The sequence below is a fragment of the Branchiostoma belcheri genome, unplaced genomic scaffold (assembly GCF_001625305.1).
Source record: "Branchiostoma belcheri isolate BF01 breed outbred unplaced genomic scaffold, Haploidv18h27 scaffold263, whole genome shotgun sequence".
Lineage (NCBI taxonomy): Eukaryota > Metazoa > Chordata > Leptocardii > Amphioxiformes > Branchiostomatidae > Branchiostoma > Branchiostoma belcheri.
The window spans coordinates 188,717-207,365 of record NW_017803869.1 but is presented as its reverse complement, the minus strand read 5'-3'; the positions used below and the strand labels follow the sequence as shown (position 1 = coordinate 207,365).

Below are 18,649 nucleotides of genomic sequence, written 5' to 3'. Positions count from 1 at the left end.
TACTGGAGGCACTTATCAGTATGTGAGACATAACCTTACACTTCACATTGGAGTTTATCACATAACTCTGCAGGTTTGGGGATCCTGATGTGATATCTTATCTTATCTTATCTTAGTTCCTCCTGTGCCGAATGGCACATCGGGCAGCAAGCTTCCACTTCCACTGATGTGATAGACACTCTTAAACTGTTTACTGACAATATAATAGCATGAAAGATCATCTGTATTCATTTGGTATATTTAACAGTACTATGTATGAAGTTTAATACTTTAGTCACACCACTTACACCAGTAAACAGCAAATATATAGCTCACCTCCAATTTTAGTCTATATTTGCCAGGATATCATTTGAAATGTCATATTTGACAATGGAATTTATGATCCATTCACTATTATAAAATAATTATACTTTACAGAAAAGGGCATGTAGTGGGGAAAGGCTAAGAAGAAACAGAACTGTTATGAGCAGAGGGCGGGCCCAACCCACTCAGTCATCCAGCTAATCTGTCTCTGAAGCTCGGGTTAACCAAACACACACGCCCGAACCTGACCTTGGGACTCCGCCGCCCCCTTAAGAACCTGACCTTGGGACTGGGCCGCCTCCTTAAGGGGGAGGAGAAGTCTGGGGGAGACTCCTTGACCTCCCCAGTCCTTAAGTGTCCCCTCTGTGTCAGTCTTTGAAGGAACCCAAAGCATTTTCAAGACATTAAAACAGGATTTTCAAAGTCGATTTTCTGGTCATTGTTTAATTGTAGCATACTGATATCTGTGAAGCAAAAATGTATTGTCACTGACAGAAAAGGGTTGCTTGTTTTGCATTGTAGGATGGTTCTAGAAATTTAATGGTGGTATACCAAAGATGAAGTGACTCCTCATAACATGAAAATAACTCACCAAATTTTTGACTGAATTGCTCAGTCTTTATGACCCAAGTGTTGTGGACACTTGAAAATTTTGGTGAGTTATTTTCGTGTTTTGAGTTGGAGAACAGTTTAAATACTTTAATTTCCTTTATGTATTTTACCAACTCAGATCAGTGGTCGAAATACTTTTTTTCAGTGCTCTGCAATATTGCAGAAGGGTCAAAATTTTGTTCTGCAATTTGGAAAAACTTTCTGCAAAAACATACTAAAACATACTAATAAAAGACGCAAAAAAAAAACAGTTACTCAAGTAGCTGTATATAATTTTGGTGCTACCTAAAACGGTCAGACTATTACGTTTCTCATCACTCAGTGACACTAAGAGACTGAAGGAGAACTGCAGGTTTATAAGCAAGAAGTATTGATTGATATGCAAATTAGTGAAGACAAATTTTTGGAAGTCCAAAGGGAAACAAAAGATAGACAAGTCAAGACAAGGATGATGCAAATTAGTGAAGAAGCTCCTGTTGTTTCAGAACAGGAGCTCAAGGGTTGTCTGTCCTTGATAGGACCTGAGAGTGCTAGTTTGCTAAATTGAAAACTATTGAATCTGGAGTCTATTTTTCCTTCTGCAAAATTGCAGATTGTATAAATTTTTCTTCTGCAATCTTGAAAATCTATCTGCAGATTGCAGACAGGTATTTCGAACACTGACATGTGCAATGTACATGTTTTTTAATCAGGAAAAAAGGCTGGCAAATCCAAGAAACAAGTTAAAGTGGTGTCATTTTATCCCTGTCTGAAATACTTAGCCAAATGAAGAGAAATGTTGCATGCAAATCGATAGGCAAAATTTCTGGTGTTTTCCATGAGGGAAATTCTCACAAATATTCTACCCATGTTTCCTTTCTGTTTCACAGACAAGGGGCAAAATTATTAGACCAGGTATACAGAAACAAATGTCCCATTTTTTTTCTCTTGAAAATTTAACTCAAGAGTAGCAATACCTAACAGTGATATTCTGGGAGAAGACATGAATACCACAGTGAGATGCGTAACGTTATATTGAAACAACAACGACCTAAAACTACACAAACTATCGTGTTGCATTCTCAAAATCACACAAATTTACCACGAATATACCGAAACGTGTTATCAGTTTGTGGAAGTAAATTGTACGGCACGGCTAGTTGCCTTACCTTGTGAAAACTCTGCCCTCCCCACGACCACGCCGCCAGCCTTCGGGCGCCATTTTCTCGTCTTCTCCAAAATCCACGACGTCAGGAAATCCGCAATTTCTTCTACCAAAATCCAGAAAACGGCACAACTCCGCCGTAGAAACATCCCCGAAGATTTCTTTTACAAGTTAGAATGAATATTTTTCTAACTGGAAGCCGAAAATTTACCAAAAGGTTGACAAATAATTCCTGGTCTTCCCCGCGTGGCTCCGACAGACGCAGACTGAGTGGACCGTACCACTGTGACTTTTACACAGCTGTGTACAACAGCTGGTCTAATTTACCCTGATAACTACAACTACTTTACCGCCAAAAATCAATCCCCACAGAAAATTTATGGCTCTCTGCTCAAAATTTCGGACTAGTTTGTGTCAAAATAATACACAGGCAGTGTCAGCAGCAATAAGTATTCAATTTGGTCAAAGTATAGTAGCCGGAATATGCTAATTCAATCAGCCTCGGCACCACATGTTTCTAATGCAAGCGGTACCTGTCCTTGGTGCTGAACGCCAGCCTCATAGTAAAACACACAGTATGTATGGTAAAAACCACACGCGCGCGCTCGCTTTTTGAGCGTCCGTAAAGTACTGGGACTTCTTAAAGCTGGCCAAACCTTACAGAAAAAAATGGCATGCACTTGAGGAAGGTAGAAGTGGAACTGTCACGGTCTACGATAAATTCACAATGGCAAAGGGCGCATACTGTGCAAACGTACCTGTCCTTGGTGCTGAATGCCATCCTCATGTATGCGCCCTCGCTTTTTGAGCGCTTTTGTTCATGCTGATTCCGCCTACATGAAAATCCAGGCACTAATATAGCTAATTTTATGCTTTTCATAGACTGCATCAATTACATACGCTGTATGCTGTTGTATATGAACCATTTAGTTGTCTGGCTAGGAATTATGTGATATCAAAACGGCCTATTCCACAGGATTGTAAAAGTAGGGATGCTTCTAAAATATGCATGTACTTCAATATAAAAACTGCTATGGTGAAAATAAAAAGAAGTGCATCACCATGGACACCACATGTCAATTACACAGTAATACTCTGTACAGAACAATGCGTTTTTACTGTGAACATCTTCCAAAAATGGCCCCATATCTTATACAAGGGCCGAAACATCTGGTACTACTTATCGACCCCTCCCCATATCTGCCTGAAGCCACCCCCCCCCCATTCAAAACAACGGGTTTTCTGGACCATTCCAATTTGCTTCATAAATGTAGGGGTGCATTGTAAATATTACATTGACGGCAAAAACAGCAACGGTAAAAATAAAAGACACGTGCATCGACACGGGCATGCCTGCAGATGACGTATGAAATTGCATGCCGATTAAACAAAGGGAACCCAGTGTTTTGACTTTGAAGACGAAAAACCGTCTACCCACGATACTCCACCAGGAGGTATACCTTCTTCACAGAGTAACAAAAGTATTTATGTACAGGTACAGTCTTATGCCTTCTTCCATATGCTTGAAATTTCCATCCGAAAGATGCATCTTTATATTTCAGTTATATCTGGCATTCTATTTTCCTGTACAAGCTTTACATTTGGTAACAAAGAAAAATCCATGTCTTACTTCTCTTTTCTATACAAAAAGCATTTTAAACAGTTTTGTGTCAAGTTTAACACCAAAACACCGTGGTGTGGGTTAATTATTTACTTTGTTCTTTTCACGAGAAAACAATACTTCAATGGGTTAGCAGCCGTTAGCTGTTGCTATATGTTTCTACTGGTTTCTATATAAGAGTTTGATAATGATGGACACTTCTCTCATCTGAACATCAATCTGGTACATTGTTACACATCTGGATCTGAGCTCTCCTCACTAAGATCTCCTCCCACAGACACAAAGTCTTCTCCGTCACTTTCTTTGTTGTCGATTTCCGCCATGGCCTGAGCGACCAGGTCCCTGGTGTCCAGCCCCTCCGCTGCCTGCAGGGAATCCCCTCCGGCCGCCTGGTTCACCTCCTCAAAGAACTGGTCGCTGAACTGCAGCGAGCGCTGTGCTAGTGGCTGCTGCTGCGGGAAGTACGGGTTGCTGATGTCAGGGAACTGGGCGTTGTCATCCGCGTAACGAGAGTCTTCCTCATCGTCATCTTCAGACAGGTTCAGGTCGGTCGGGAGGTTCGAGTCTTCATCAGGGAGACGGCTGTCTTCATCTGAAGAGCAACAGAGTTTGTCAACACTTGTGTACAAAAAAAGAAATGGGTTCAATGCCAATAATTTAGCAGAAATGAGGTTCTACTCTACGTTATTTTAAGTAACTGAGATGTAAAGAGGGTTGGTTTCCAAAAGTTTCCATCACATGTCACATGTCCAGCAAGTTACAGAAAAACGGGTGCTGGCTAGACCCTTAGAGCAATAGACTTTGTTAATACTGATTCACAAAAAGAAATGGGTTTAACGCCTAGAATCTAGCAGAAAAGAGGTTTCATGTGTTATTTTTTACCAGTAACAGATCTAAAGAGAGTAGCTGACCTTCCACATCATAGCTGTAGTCAAAGTTGGAGTCCTCATTCTGGTAGCTGTCAAAGGCAGCAGACACAGGCCGGCTGCTACCATTGTCTCCTGGGGGAGGGTAAGAAATGATGTAGTGTTTACAAATGTATAAACCATGGCAACTTCCCACCATACATAATTTGTAAAATTGTCTCATTTTGTACATACACATGTCATGTGAAGTGTGGGAATGCAGCTAAATTACTCCGATTGTAAGAACTTTCAAAGTGTTCCTTCTCTTGACCATAGCTCCTCTAAGCTACAAGTTAAAAAGCATTGATCTGCATTTTAAGATTATCAACTACAAAATAACACAGACTATACTAGACGATGCCCCACCTTGATCATAGTAGTCGGAGAGGTCGCTGTCCTGTCTGGTGTAGGGAAGGTCGCTCTCCGCGTCACTCTCACTCTCTGACACCAGCAGGTCCTCCATCAACTGTCCCCCTGCTTACCTGGACAACAGGACAACAAGATATTTTAATGGTTAACCATAGTTAAATCTTTCTAGTGGTTTAAGAGCTATATAAGAGTTTGATGATGACAGACACTTCTCTCACTTGAACGTCAATCCTGGTACAGTGTTACACATGTGGATCCGAGCTCTCCTCACTGAGATCTCCTACAGACAAAAAGTCTTCTCTGTCACTTTCTTTGTTCTCTCAGCAAAACAAGTCGAACCCAATAGGTTACAATTAAGTGTCAAAATTTTACTAGAGTAGATACATATTATACTGTTATCTGTTGTCTACCCTTTAATTTTATTTTAATGTTAGTGCTATTAGCCTCCGGGCAAGAAGTTGCAACAAAAGTTTCTTTCTTCAGTATAAAGTGTAACATCAGACAGTGTTGTACCTGTACCCTCCTCCCCCCTCACACGCTTGGACCGGTCCGTCACCATGGCTTCCTCGTCTCCCACCACGTCGATGAAGTCTGAGTCTCCAACTGACTCCCGTGACGGGCCGGGCTGCGGCTCCATGGGCGGGGCGCTCTCCCAGCTCTCATCGTGAGCCGTGGTGGTGTTGTCCATCAGACTGTCCTCCTCCATATCTCCATCACCAGGCTGGGGAGAACACATCATACACTACCTCAGGCTACTGTCTCTTCTGCCTTGTAAACACTCTTTATTGGACCCAGAATGTAAACTTAGTAAGAAATGATATTTCCTGCATTTAGATGAGTAAATTTGGCTGCTAGACTATTAAAAACTTAGTTTAATGACATCTCTTGCCATATCTTTACTGTTGCACACCCAATTTCCATCAAAGATGTTGGTTTGGGCAAAATTTTTGTCTGCCAGGAGCAGTAAAATTTTGTCAAATAACAGAAAGACAGATGCTGGCTAGAACACTGAACTCTCTGTTCTAGATATATGTGTAGAACATTGGTTTTGAAGTTTAAAAATGCACATACCTGTGGACTGTTAGGGTTGGAGGGCAGGTTGCTGCCGTCCTGATCCTCGTCCTGCATGGCGGCAGCGATGGCCGCCTCCTGGGCGTGGCAGATGTCATTCTCCAGCTGCGTCAGGTGCTCGTCGTACTGGACAAAAATTACAAGGAGGATTTACAAGTACCTTTATTATAAAGTGGTTCCAATCACCAAAGCCTCAGCATCAGTGTGCAAGCACATCTAGCCCACAAGAAATGGGGAACAACAAACATTGAACTGGATAGTCAATGCATGAGTGAAACATGCATTTTCTTTGAATAGCAAGGAATAAGTGGAAAAGACTACCCTAACTTCTGTGTTATAATAGCTGGATTAACGTAACCTTCAAGAACTATTTACCAACTGTAGGAATATTACACACTAAACTACCACAAGACAAAAAATAAAGTTAACTTCCATTCACAGACATCACAATAAAGTCATGTAGAAGTTTTACCTCATCGAGAGTTTGCTTACACGACCTGACGACCTCGTCAGCGGTACATGTGAAGGGGCTGTCTGCCCCATTGTACTTGACACTGTTCCTGTGGATCAGGTCCACGTCCTTCATAAACGCCTCACGGTTTCAGTACTTGTGGGACTGGACATTCTATGTTTGTGCAGAGAAAACAGACATACATTTGTTGGGAGGTTTGGAACACATTTGCCCTGGTAGTACTCACTATAACTCTCACGCTTACACATGGAAACCCCATATTCTTCAGCGTTGAAAGTGATTTGAGTGAAAAAATATGACATTCTACAATAATTTTAAAGAGATATTCTAAGGATCTGTTTTCCAGTGGAATTATGAAATCAAACATCAGTTTTCAAGCCCAGAATGCAGATTCTCTAATTACAACAAAGTGATGAGCTATGTAAACCCTAAACACCATGGTAACTTTTTTCCACATCCTTGATATTTCTTGCACCTTCAGTTACCTTTTTGAGTGTCTCCAGGTCCATGGGTTGTGAGATGACCTTGAAGTAGTCTGGTACAAACTTCTTGTTGACTGGCTGGTGGAAGGGCCAAGACTGGAGAAAATATGATTCAGAAACATTTTTGAGTCTCTTTCATTACAATCCCTTGTACATTAAGATTATCATATCGGCATTACAACTTTTTACAAACATAAACTGTTGATAACACTATGTCTTTCATACTGCTACTGTAGTTATTGCTATCTGCGAAGTACATAATGACTAGTTGATCTGGTGCAGGATCCTCTTAGTTACACCAGTAATATTGTTACTCAAGCAATTGGATAAATTTCGGAAACTGTCATTTCAAGTAGTTATTTATAGTAAAGTATTTATCCAAAACGTATGATTTGACATGTAAATGATGTGAAAACAATTCTTAGACATTCAATTTCAAAATCTATACAGTTGCTTCAGTAACAATTACTTATGCATCTTATCACCTGGATATCTAACCGTCAATCGACGATACTCTTAGTTGTCACCCTGAGGTGTCACACAATAAAAGAAAAAAATAAACATGAGAGAAGCCTTACATTTGGCACGTTCATCATCTTCTGAGTGATGATGTTCTCCAGGATGAAGGAGAAGGCCACCTGGTCGTCATCGTCCAGGAGAGGGTTGATGGCCTTCTCCAGACGGGTGATCTTATCCTCCTTCTCTGCTACTCTCTTCTCACACACACCCAGCATGTCCTGCGCTATCTGGGTCAGAGGGCTCTTCGCACCTGGGGTGGATCATGAACATCTACACTAAAACTTCTGCTTATGGGTTAACCGTTGGGATGGACTGTTTACACTTGGATAGTGCCACAAAAATTGACACTGACACATTATCCAGTAGTAGAGCGAATTTTCTAACAGTAACAGAGTACATAGCAGGTGAATATCACCTTTTCAAACTATCAGCCCTGAGACCAGATCTCCTAATCTTGAATAATAACTAGAGCGATAGGTGACAATGATTAGAAGTTTGTATTTCTGAGGAGGGCAGAGTAAAGGACTCACCATTGTACAGTGTGCTGTTGTGAACAATCAGTTTAACATCTTCCACAAAGTCCAAACGAGAGTGGTACTGCCGCTGACGCAGTTTCTGTGGGACAGAATATAGACATATGAACCACTGCCTGTACTGCTGAAAAACCACACCTTTACATTATGGATCATGAGATACCTTTCTTGGTTTGTACAAGTGCGCCACCTAGCAATCCACATGGGAAATACAGCATGAGGAACTCCTAGAGAAATTTCCAGGTACCTGTTTTTTTATGTTCACGGTTTTCAGTCACTTCTGTACCGTGAATTTATCATTACTGCTAACAAATCAATCTTAAACTCTTTTTCCTGCACCTGCCACCACTGTTAACATATAGTTCTGTAAACAACTCCATTTTTCTCAGACCGAGAAATTTTTCTACCGTGAACATAAAGTGAATTACAGTGCATTGTGTGACTGACCTCTCTCATAGTTTGGAGGTCCATGGGTCTGTGTACTATCTTATAATAGTCCACCACCATGCGAGGGTTGACAGGTTGGTGGAAGGGGTACGTGTTCGGCAGGTCTCGCATCTCGTTCAGGAAGTTCTCCAGGATGGATGACAGTGTCACCACAGGATCCGTACGGCGCCGATTTGCCGACTTCTTGGGTCTCTGAAAATAATGATTTGGAAGCACTTATAGACACACATGTTGAACTGAGGATGTGGTTCTCACTAAAGCATTTTCTCCAAGTAAAATAACACTGTGATATCACGGAAATTCACATGTAATTCATGTGTCTGTAGCCATAACTCTCACGGGTTTTAAGTGATTGGTCATTAATCATCCTGATTAAGGCGACAGTGATCATTCAAATTTGATCCTTGTGTACTCTTTGGAGTTTAGCATCTTACTATTATAATACTTTGATATCATACATGGAGGTTTTATTTTCCACGAAAAGCAGCATACAACAAAAGGACAACGTGAGAAGACGCTGCCCACCTTGAGGTAATCACAGTGTGTGACTGTCCCCACTCTTCTCTTCTTCTTCTCATCCTTCTTCGGCTGCATGGCCTTGGGGAATTTGAGAATCAAGGACTCTCGCCTGACTGCAGCAGCCCTGAATGTGCACAGTTATACAAGCCAGGTATACATGACATCCTTCACAATGTACAAAAGTCCTTGGGGATAAACCATACAGATGGATGGATGGATGGACGGATGGATGATAGATTGATGATGGATTGATGGATGAATGGAAGGATGGATGGATGGAAGGTTAGATGGATGGATGGAGTTTGAATAACTGAATGAATGAAAGGAATGGAGGATTGATGGAAATAAGAAATGGGTGAAGAAATGGATGAATGACAAGGTGTCTGTGAATGACTGAGTAAAAGAATTAACAGAAGGAAAGTCGATGAATGAAAGAGTAAACAAAGACCTGACTTCTTCCTCAGTTGTAGAGCAGTACTTACTGGTCCACGAGTGACTTGCCGAGGATGAGTTTTGTGCCCTCCACCTTGATGAGGTTCTCATCCTCCTTGATGGTACATCTCTCCACCTCCTCCTCCTGCTCCTCTGTCATGGCAACAGGATGGGAGGGAGGGGCGTGGCTCCGCTCGTACAGCGGACACTCCTTATTGGTCCTCATGTGGCCGATCTGTCCGCAGGCACCGCACTTCAACTGCCGAGGGGATGGAGGAAGAAGTTTCAAATCAAGCATCTTCAGTCTCATGACCCCAGTGAGTAGCAGCTTGTATGTCAATTTGAGCATCTCATGAATAAAATACGCTGCACTAAACTGCATATACAGGTGGGATTTCGAGCCCTAAGTTTATCATCTTAAGCTCATCATCTTTTCTTAGTCCTGCTAGTTTCATTTACCTTGAGCGGGGGTTGATCTGGTTTCTTCTTTTTCTTCTTGGGGGGAGGAGCCATCTTCTCCTTCTCCTGGTTCCTTTTGATGCGTCTTAGCTGCTCTTGAATTCTATAGAAGGAAAATAAAGAGTTTACTAACAATATATTCATTCTCAATAGGTTCTCCTGAACCCTCTATACTGAGTACTGAAAGAAATACAAACAAGATGTCAAAATGTGGATAAAAATCTGTGTACATTGTATTTTATATGTTCTGCTTGACACAAACATATATACCAAACCAACCTTCTTCTCTCTCTTCTCATCTCCTCCTTGTGTTGTTCATCCTGGGCCAGCCAGTTCTTACTGCATGAGGGATAAATAGTGCACTTATGAGGTTAAGCTCATATTCCAAATCAGTTGTATACCACTGCTTGTGTATAGGTCAATACTAACAGACTGCCTGTTAAACATGTGATTTGATTTGTTCACAATGCCCTCTAATGAAGAGAAATTACAAGACATTTTTCTTGAGCTTATCAAGTGTGGAAGGGTAGGACAAGCCAAACTTACATGAAGTTCTCATCTTTGGTTGTCCTGATGCGGACGTAAGTGTCGATGACAGAGGGCTTGCGGACCGTCTCTGTTCTGACGTATTCCTTCCCATCCTCATCCTTAAAGGTCCTGTAGATCTTCAGTCTGCGACCAGTCTGGAAAACAAAGACTTCTTTAACAACATGTAATGTTTACTGCTTTTGCAATGATATATTGAAGTAAAAGGCTATGAGACTATGAGACATGTACATATAAAATCATTATTTTTCTTTCTTGTCAATGATCACATCAAGCATGCATAGTCCAGTGGTTAGCAACCCTGCCTCTGGACCAAGAGGTTGGGAGATTGCATGCTACTGTAAAGGGTCACAGTCCTTAGGATGGGGGATTAAGCTGTGTCCACTGTTCATACTGCTTGTTGAAAGCTGTAAATACTGTACATAGTGTCTGTCTTCTCTGTCATGACCAGTGGGAGGTTAGCACTAAAGAGAGCTAAAACTGTATCGAGATCACTTCTCCTTTCCTACAGGGACTTACGAAGGATGAGCCTATGCTCTCCAAGTCATCATCCTGACCACGTGCTCCAGGGATGGGGGTGCCGGTAGACGAGGAACGCTTACTTTCCCTCTTATCATCCTTGTCTCTGTAGGGACAAGATATTAATACAAACTGTAAACACATGTACATTTGAAAATGAAAGTTACAAATTCTCAAACTAGAACACATCTGCTGAGATCCCAGAGTGTGTTGTGTAGGTAAGAAAATACTGTAGTCACCTATCTTTGCTGGTGTCCTCCCCCATAATCATCCTCTGTAGCTCCTTCCTCTCGGCCTCCTCTCTCTCACGAGTGATCTGGAAAGGTACAGAAATTTAGAGACACTTTGGCAGACAGAATATTTGTCAGCATAAGGCAGTAACATTTAGCACTGGAATACCAAATCCTGGCAATTCAAAGAAGCCATTTGAATAAACTGCACAAAAGGAAAGGATCTCTACCACACTACTAAATTTAAACTTTGCAGTCATAGAAATACATGGCTACTGCCCCTTTTTTATCAAATTAGGTTAAGTTCAGGCATTTATGAATCCCAGATGCTAGTCGTGAAGACAGACCTGTTGACTTGTTTTCTTGTTGGCCAGCATGTTCTCAATGTTTTTGCCCATTTCCTCAAAGTCACTGTCATCAGCAGAGCTGCTCTCTTCATCAGTGGACAGGACCTCGGCTGAGGAAAGGACCCTGGAAAAAAGAAGAAAAAAAATTTAGATTTCCAAAACTTCAACATAAACTGGCCTGACATAACCTTCAGCATTTTGTAAAATTGGGGCTACAGTTAATCAAAACAAAACTACTTTTGAGTTTAGACTATTGCTTCATATCTGTAGTTACACGTATCAAAAGACATTTGGATCATTGGTCTTGACAGCTTACAAAATCATTGTAGTATCTCAATGGGGAAAAATTTTGACAAGTTTTGAACCAGTTTTCCATACTTGTTCTGAAGGTCGAATATCCGTTGACACTCCTCCTTGTACTTCTCCTGGTGTTCGGCTACGGAGAAGCGAGTCCCGCGGGCAAACTTACTCATCCCCGCCTCGCCTGACCTGGCCTGTTCTGTGGACATGGTTCTCACCACGTCTATCACCTGGGGACAAGGTGGCAACAGTTAGGCCATGTTGATTTGATTATATTGATGACATTCTCAATCAAGCATGCAAATTAATAAAGTTTGGCAAGAAAAAAGTTGCCTTCACTATGAAATCTATGTGGTCATAAAGGTTGAACAAATGACTAAACACACAGAGTATGGTAGTATGGTATGGTGAATAATAGACTCTTCATTTTCATTTGTTTCCTTCTTTTTCTTTGGAATGGATTTTGACATTCTACGACAATAGTATCCTTTTCCATTTTTTTCTGCGAAATTGTTCGAATCTTTATTAGTCCTACACTTGCCATCAAAATTATGAAATGTGTATAGAAAAGGACATTCAGTCACTTGCTAAAGAAAAGGAAGAATATTTTGGGTTTCAATCAGATACATAATTTTTGCAAACATCCATGCCTTAGGATAAGACATCAGAATTTAAGAGCCTAGCTGAGGTCAAGATTGTTTTGCTGTTCAGTAGATCTTCTTACTTCCCATCTTGATAGCTTCTTAATCTCCTCCTCAGAGACACCAAACTTCCTCAGCAGCTGTTTTGCGTTCTTCAGGGAGAGCCTGCGCAGATCTGCGTCCGTTCCCGTCACCGTTCTCTTCACGGGCTGGGGCGAGTTGTCGTCCTTGGAGGACTGGGGCTTGTTGGGAACCTGTAGGAATCATTCATTATAATAGCCAATTGGTACTTTGGTACAAAGTTCATTTTCTGATGCTTTACTTCTTTTCAAACAACACTCCCTAAACATGTCTTTGATTAGGAATTCATTCATGCCTTTGTCCATTCCAAATATTTGTACATCCAATCTTCCTACATTTATCAATTCATCCATTCACCTATCCATCAACTCATCTGCTGCCTTTCATTCATTCTTTATTCACTTCTGCCTTCCTTAACTCCTTCCTTGAAGACATAATTATGCCCACCTTGATGTAGGAGAACCCCTCTCCACAGCCGGTAGGGTCTGCCACGCCCATCACAGCCAGCAGGCACTTACCCTTCATGGCAGAGATGAAGGCTCGGGTGGTGTTCCACGGAGCCGTGCGCACCTGGAGGGGGAGGAGCAACATTAAATCCACAAACACTCCTCCTCTTCTTGTCATCAAGTATCTGCAGTATCACATGAGCTCCCAAGATAAAGGAAAGGTGGTTGGCACGATAGGAAAATTTCAAGGTGACTAAAGTATTTACCTCATCATCTATGTTTCTCTGGAACTCCTCTTCATTTTCTTCCTCTGGAGCGAAAAGAGACTTCTCACCATAACCAGCATCCTACAGACAGGAGAATAAAACAACATACATGTAAGCGTTTCACAATGCACAGGGGTACTGGCAATAGACACACTTGCTCACAAGAAATTGTAATAAACCATTTACAAATCATCTCAAGCTATAGTTATATATCTTATAAGAATAACAAAACATCAGAAATACTCATCACTCATGTATATAACATGCAATGCTGTGGATTACAGCCAGGGGGCATTGTTACTACAAGTATACGCGAGTGAGAAGAAATGCTGGTCGTACCTTGAGCCTCTGCTCTGCCTCTAGCATGCTGTAGTAAGCACAGCACTGTTCAGGGGACACCATGGCTCGGATCTCTTCCTCAGAAGGCAGTCGGAACTCTGGCTTCAGTACCCACCAGTTAGAGTCCATCCCTATATATGGAACATGTTGTGATTTCTGTCCTAAAAAAGCTAGTACACCAGAAGTTACTTGGCTTCAAAATAATAAGGATACCTGTAAATAAAGTTCTTTCACACCTATATATTGATTTGTTTTTGTTGCAAGGTCTATGAATAACAATGGACGAGCAATTAAATGAAACATGGCAATAGGTAGTTGAGAGTCTTACCAGTCCTCTTGAAGTCAGCACACAGTTTCAGCCGTTTGCGGATGCTGCTCTCAGAGTGTGTTGGGAAGGCCTTACGGATGTCCTCCATCTTGATTCTGCGTGGCTTGTCTTTACCATTCCAGAACAGTCGGTAGATGAAAACCTATGGGAAAACCCTCACAATAAATATACATTGCTCAAAGATGGGTGACAATTCTACAACAATGTAGAAAAATATATCTACACAGAGATACAGTCGTGCAAGCTAACCAACATCTCACACATGGCAGTCGTCCCTTAATAAGACATTTAGAACTTTTATTCAGCCCATCACACTTCAGAGGCTGAATAAAAGTTCTAAATGGGAACTATGGAATCCACTGTACTATATATTAATCATGTAACCTACAAATGTACTTATTATTAACAAGAAGGACTGTCTGTTACAGGTGAGCCCTGTTACCTGGAGGAAGTCCCTGACATGGTTGTTGGCTCTTTTGGAGTTAGGTCCAGGCACCTCATACAGGGGACATTCTTGTCCCACACAGAAAAGACCTTGGAATTCACGGATGTAATAACTAAAACACAGAGGAAGAAATATTTACTTTCTCGAAATCACGAAGCTGCATCCTACAACCATAAAGACTATTGAATTCTTGTGTATCTATGAGTAAGAAATTTAATGGAATTCATAAAAGCAGTACTACATACATTAGACCATTGCAAAGGTTTTGTTGCAATCTCAAGTCTCTACAGTGGAACATAAATTTTAGAGCCAACAGAAAATGAAAGTGGCTGGAACTTAACAGCATACAATAGTATCATCATCATACAATAGTACATTGTATGCAGCCATAATATTGACATTGTAAACATATAGATACATTGCATGTGCCACAGACTATACGTGCACAAAACAAACATCATTACCACCCAACACCCCCAAAAACTTATAATGTCTTTCTGTTACAATACCCAAATGCTGTTACATATCATATTCTTCTAATAATCTATACAGGCATTTCTGACAGGACAACTCACTGCATCCTTGTGCGAATGACGAGGAAGTCTGTTTCAGGGATCTTGTGTTGGTAGATGGGTGCGCGGAAAAGGTTGTTCTCGAAGGCCTGGAGGGCCTGTCCGGGGTGCAGGGGGCCCAGGAATGGGGAGGTGTGCGCGTACACCGTCTCACCGTACTGGAACTTAGGCGGACCCGTGGTGTGGCCTGCTTTCTGTGGGGTTGAAAAAAAAGAAATAAAATATTCAGCACAGAAATGTTGTTTTACTACTAGTACTTCTAGCTAGTTAATGTCTCCAAGATGAATATCTTTCATGACTTTCCAGTTCACATCACTAGGAAAATGATGAATGATCACTAGGAAAATGAAAGGCAACTGACCCTCTTGTAGAAGTTCTTGATCTTAGTTGCCATGCCGACCTGGCTGACCAGGGGAGGGTACTCCTCACTGTACTCAGCCAGCAGGATCTCCCCGTCCATCCCCGTCAGGTCCTGGGGAGTCCTCATGAAGAACACCTCCCCACCTCCAGATGCCTGTCTCTCCTGTTCTCTCATCTACAGGGGAGGATATGTGTTCCAACACGAGGGATTGTTCTTACCTAGAGCTTTTGACCAGTTACTCTGGTCTTCCTCAATAGACTGACCCAGTGAGACTTGACATGTGGCTTCTCTGAAAAGTGCCGTGAACACTGGGTATCTGATAAATAATGAGATACGTTTATTTTCTGCAATATCTGACTTTCTGCTGTCATGTGATGTACATACTTGATGCTGTATCTATTAGGAAATAACCAATGCAGTTAATGCATTCTATGTACTTCCAAAACATGTGTACTTGGAATGTTGTTCTTCAAAAGTTTTACATAAATTCTGTTACTAGAATATGACACCCCAAACAAAGGAAAACACACCAAACACTGGGACAAAAAAATCTGCTAAACCGGATAGTGAGTGAGTGTGATTGAAACTTTTCTTGTATGCGACCAAACAATCAAATCATAACCATACAGTCAGACACCTGGGTAATATAAACCATCCTTACCTTAGCTTTCTTCTTGATCTGTTTGAGGAGAGGTAGGACACTGTGAGGGCCGGGCTGGGCCATGGGGCCGTGGGAGAACTTCCTGAGGGGGGGTCTGTGGAGCTGTCTCAGCTTGATGGGGCCCATGTGTGTGGGGAAGAACGGCTGCCGCAGCTCAATAGCAGGGATGGAGTGCTACATGGGACAAATACACTAACATTACTTCATGTACATGTATGCCAAAATATAGTCACTCAAAACAGTTGCCTGGATGTCTAATGATTCCAATAATACTCAAAACAGTTACTCAAAAAGCAACTGGACAGATGCTTGAGTAATTGTTTTGAGTAGTAGTCTTGAGTGTTTCATTACCTGGACGCCTAACCTTCATCGACGATACAACTACAAATAAATACAATGGAGCTCCAACATTACCTTAACCAGAGGTTGCGCTAGTTTCAATAAGTTGCTGAAGGAATTACTACATGTGTATTATCTAGAGGTGATGCTAGTTTTGATAAGTTGCTGAAGGAATGACTTGGAAATAAGTCACCTGTACTAGGTTCCCCCCCATGCTGGCCCTCAGTGTTGTCTCCTGCAGACTGTGTTTAGGGTCGTAGTATTCATCATTGGACAGATTCCAGGGGTCTTTCTGCTCGTTGTGGGACACGTTGGTCTGCAAAAGAACAGAGTTCTGTTTTGAGCACATAGCTCGATAAATTCAACATAACCCACATTTTTTCTTGTGGTTTACTTAAGCACAACATGTTCCACTGTTACTCTAATAAGCATTTAAGCATAGAACAAGAATACTTTCTTTATTGAATTTCAATTTTTTTTCCAGTACTGGGTTGAACCAATTATTAACCACAAAGTGCAGCCAGTTGAAACTGCATATAAGGAAAATGCTTTTGTGTCATTTTCTCCTGAATCATTAGAATATGATTTTAAAAATGACTAACAATGGAACAGATAAGTTGCTAAGCAAATCAATGTAGCAATGTTAGATATGAATACCAATTATGAAGGACTATGAACAACCATGGATAATATTTTTCAACAGCTTACTTTTTTATAAGATATATGAGATGTGCTTTTTGTCTTATCAAATGTGCCTTTTTCAACTTCAAGAAGGACAAAGCAACAAACAGAATAAACAGAGAAACAAACGTTCCAAATGTCGGTAACATCTCAGTCCATCCTATGGTGAAACCTTTCAGAATCACTGTTCTCTTTTTTTGTTAATGGAAAATGTTAGATCTGTACGAGTTCTGTACAATTTATGATCAGTTGTTGTGTTAACAAAGGATAGTCACATTGAAGAAACACCACATAATCTTGATCCATGGTTTCGGTAACTTTTCAAAGGAACTTTGTTTGTGATAATGAATAAGGAAACAACTGGTGTAAAGTGCTTTTATAACTTTTACAATTTCCATGTTAACATGAGAGATGTACAGCAAGGTTAATGAAGTATTTCTGAATGGCAGACAAGGTTTCACACCAGAATGGAACAGATATGTCCTAAACTTCAATTTACCACATTTTTCTTTTTCTTCCTTGGATCCGACAACTGCAGAAAAAATACATGCTTTGTTGGTCCAAATTCCTCACAAAAAATCAAATCAACGGTCACGGTGAAATGTACACTCAAATTTGCATACAATTTATAAATGAGCACTAAAACCTCAACTTTGAAAAACACCAGAGCTGAAACTTAGACCTTTTCAGCACAATATCACAAAACATCCTCTGGGTATGTTTCAATGACAGAACATCTTGCAATAATGTGCAAAAGAATGAAAAATGAATAATGTAAATGATACATGATGACATAGTGTTCATTCAAAGACATGTTTTTCTACAACATATAAATTTTAAAGGATCATTTGGTAAGGCTGATCATTGAGCTAACTGACACAAACACACCTATGACTACCAGGGTAGTAAAGAGAAAAAAGTCATGAAGAGACAAAAAGTGGAGAAGACGTCCATGTGGTTAAAGCTGTGAAGGTTTCTGACAGTGTTAGTAACAGGAACAACCAAACCTGGTCAGACTCTGGCTTGGTCAAGCCTCTCTTTTTCAGCAGTAAGGTGGACTGCCGGACTTCCTTCTTGTCCTTGGACGGTGTGTCGTCTGGAAGTGGGTCTGGGTCGTCAGGGATTCCGAAGATGATGTTCTCATCGTTGGGGTCAAGTTTCATGACCTTTGGCTTTGGAATCTCCTTCATATTCTGGAAAAAAATATGGAATGAACCAATTTTGCCAATAGTCTTGCCTGACACTGAATGTGTTTTGACTTAGACCATGGGTCACAATTGTTAAATATATCTACCACCATGGAGCAACCAATCCATACACATGTTTGTTTGTGCTTGTAACATCACGGTAAAAGGGAAGTTAGAGAAACTTGTTGAATCTTGTAACACCACTGTGACCTTACCTGTGGGTCCCAGATGATGTCATCTTCCCAGTTGCCGTACACCAGTTCAGGGTTCTCCACAGGGAACAGGGAGTACCACTGCTGGTCATCTCCATCTGGGTCTGACAGGGAGTGACAAGAAATTTGCTGAGAATCTATCCATTTCTTAAAGAAACTAATGTACACCTGGTGCATTAAGTACTGACAGAGATATTGAGGGGTTGGTTCAGTTCATCTACTGGAGTGGGTGACTGAGCAAAGTATTTTCAAAGGCCCAT

The 18,649-nt window shown here is 41.1% G+C and overlaps 4 protein-coding genes across 4 annotated transcripts in view; all 4 read right to left on the bottom strand.

Annotated features, from left to right (window-relative positions):
* The window catches only part of LOC109472046 (transmembrane and TPR repeat-containing protein 3-like), a 66,391-nt gene that overhangs the window by 15,830 nt on the left and 31,912 nt on the right, over positions 1 to 18,649 (bottom strand). The window lies entirely within an intron of this gene.
* On the bottom strand, positions 3,161 to 6,151 carry LOC109472047. Its single transcript, XM_019771622.1, has 5 exons — positions 6,026 to 6,151; positions 5,468 to 5,675; positions 4,952 to 5,067; positions 4,592 to 4,681; positions 3,161 to 4,272 (listed from the first exon to the last, which is right to left on the bottom strand). Exons 3-5 carry the CDS (start codon positions 5,046 to 5,048, stop codon positions 3,911 to 3,913), a joined length of 549 nt encoding a protein of 182 aa, XP_019627181.1. The 5' UTR covers positions 5,049 to 5,067; positions 5,468 to 5,675; positions 6,026 to 6,151; the 3' UTR covers positions 3,161 to 3,910.
* LOC109472043 (transcription initiation factor TFIID subunit 1-like) lies at positions 5,048 to 6,611 on the bottom strand. The gene is made up of 4 exons (XM_019771616.1): positions 6,498 to 6,611; positions 6,026 to 6,151; positions 5,468 to 5,675; positions 5,048 to 5,067 (listed from the first exon to the last, which is right to left on the bottom strand). Exons 1-4 carry the CDS (start codon positions 6,609 to 6,611, stop codon positions 5,048 to 5,050), a joined length of 468 nt encoding a protein of 155 aa, XP_019627175.1.
* Positions 6,529 to 18,649, bottom strand: part of LOC109472044 (transcription initiation factor TFIID subunit 1-like) — a 42,641-nt gene continuing 30,520 nt past the window's right edge. Inside the window, exons 9-35 of the mRNA XM_019771617.1 lie at positions 18,393 to 18,493; positions 17,998 to 18,183; positions 17,490 to 17,522; positions 16,503 to 16,625; positions 15,971 to 16,144; positions 15,310 to 15,483; positions 14,952 to 15,142; positions 14,374 to 14,488; positions 13,932 to 14,073; positions 13,604 to 13,734; positions 13,265 to 13,345; positions 13,000 to 13,122; positions 12,555 to 12,725; positions 11,909 to 12,060; positions 11,531 to 11,654; positions 11,193 to 11,269; positions 10,954 to 11,059; positions 10,435 to 10,571; positions 10,168 to 10,227; positions 9,889 to 9,991; positions 9,480 to 9,688; positions 9,004 to 9,121; positions 8,479 to 8,670; positions 8,029 to 8,113; positions 7,558 to 7,748; positions 6,983 to 7,075; positions 6,529 to 6,650 (exon numbers count right to left, since the gene is read on the bottom strand). Of these exons, the coding sequence (XP_019627176.1) occupies positions 6,627 to 6,650; positions 6,983 to 7,075; positions 7,558 to 7,748; positions 8,029 to 8,113; positions 8,479 to 8,670; positions 9,004 to 9,121; positions 9,480 to 9,688; positions 9,889 to 9,991; positions 10,168 to 10,227; positions 10,435 to 10,571; positions 10,954 to 11,059; positions 11,193 to 11,269; positions 11,531 to 11,654; positions 11,909 to 12,060; positions 12,555 to 12,725; positions 13,000 to 13,122; positions 13,265 to 13,345; positions 13,604 to 13,734; positions 13,932 to 14,073; positions 14,374 to 14,488; positions 14,952 to 15,142; positions 15,310 to 15,483; positions 15,971 to 16,144; positions 16,503 to 16,625; positions 17,490 to 17,522; positions 17,998 to 18,183; positions 18,393 to 18,493 (3,416 nt within the window). The 3' untranslated portion in view covers positions 6,529 to 6,626. The remainder of the gene's footprint in view (positions 6,651 to 6,982; positions 7,076 to 7,557; positions 7,749 to 8,028; positions 8,114 to 8,478; positions 8,671 to 9,003; positions 9,122 to 9,479; positions 9,689 to 9,888; positions 9,992 to 10,167; positions 10,228 to 10,434; positions 10,572 to 10,953; positions 11,060 to 11,192; positions 11,270 to 11,530; positions 11,655 to 11,908; positions 12,061 to 12,554; positions 12,726 to 12,999; positions 13,123 to 13,264; positions 13,346 to 13,603; positions 13,735 to 13,931; positions 14,074 to 14,373; positions 14,489 to 14,951; positions 15,143 to 15,309; positions 15,484 to 15,970; positions 16,145 to 16,502; positions 16,626 to 17,489; positions 17,523 to 17,997; positions 18,184 to 18,392; positions 18,494 to 18,649) is intronic.

Excerpts from the sequence above, each read along its gene's own strand:
- LOC109472047 (XM_019771622.1), bottom strand. The coding sequence starts at position 5,048 with ATGGAGGACCTGCTGGTGTCAGAGAGTGAGAGTGACGCGGAGAGCGAC. Across the intron at positions 4,682-4,951 it reads CTCCGACTACTATGATCAAG|GAGACAATGGTAGCAGCCGG; the intron begins GTGGGGCATCGT and ends ACCCTCCCCCAG. Across the intron at positions 4,273-4,591 it reads CTACAGCTATGATGTGGAAG|ATGAAGACAGCCGTCTCCCT; the intron begins GTCAGCTACTCT and ends GTTGCTCTTCAG.
- LOC109472043 (XM_019771616.1), bottom strand. The coding sequence starts at position 6,611 with ATGAAGGACGTGGACCTGATCCACAGGAACAGTGTCAAGTACAATGGG. Across the intron at positions 5,676-6,025 it reads CCAACCCTAACAGTCCACAG|CCTGGTGATGGAGATATGGA; the intron begins GTATGTGCATTT and ends TGTTCTCCCCAG. Across the intron at positions 5,068-5,467 it reads GAGGGGGGAGGAGGGTACAG|GTAAGCAGGGGGACAGTTGA; the intron begins GTACAACACTGT and ends CCTGTTGTCCAG.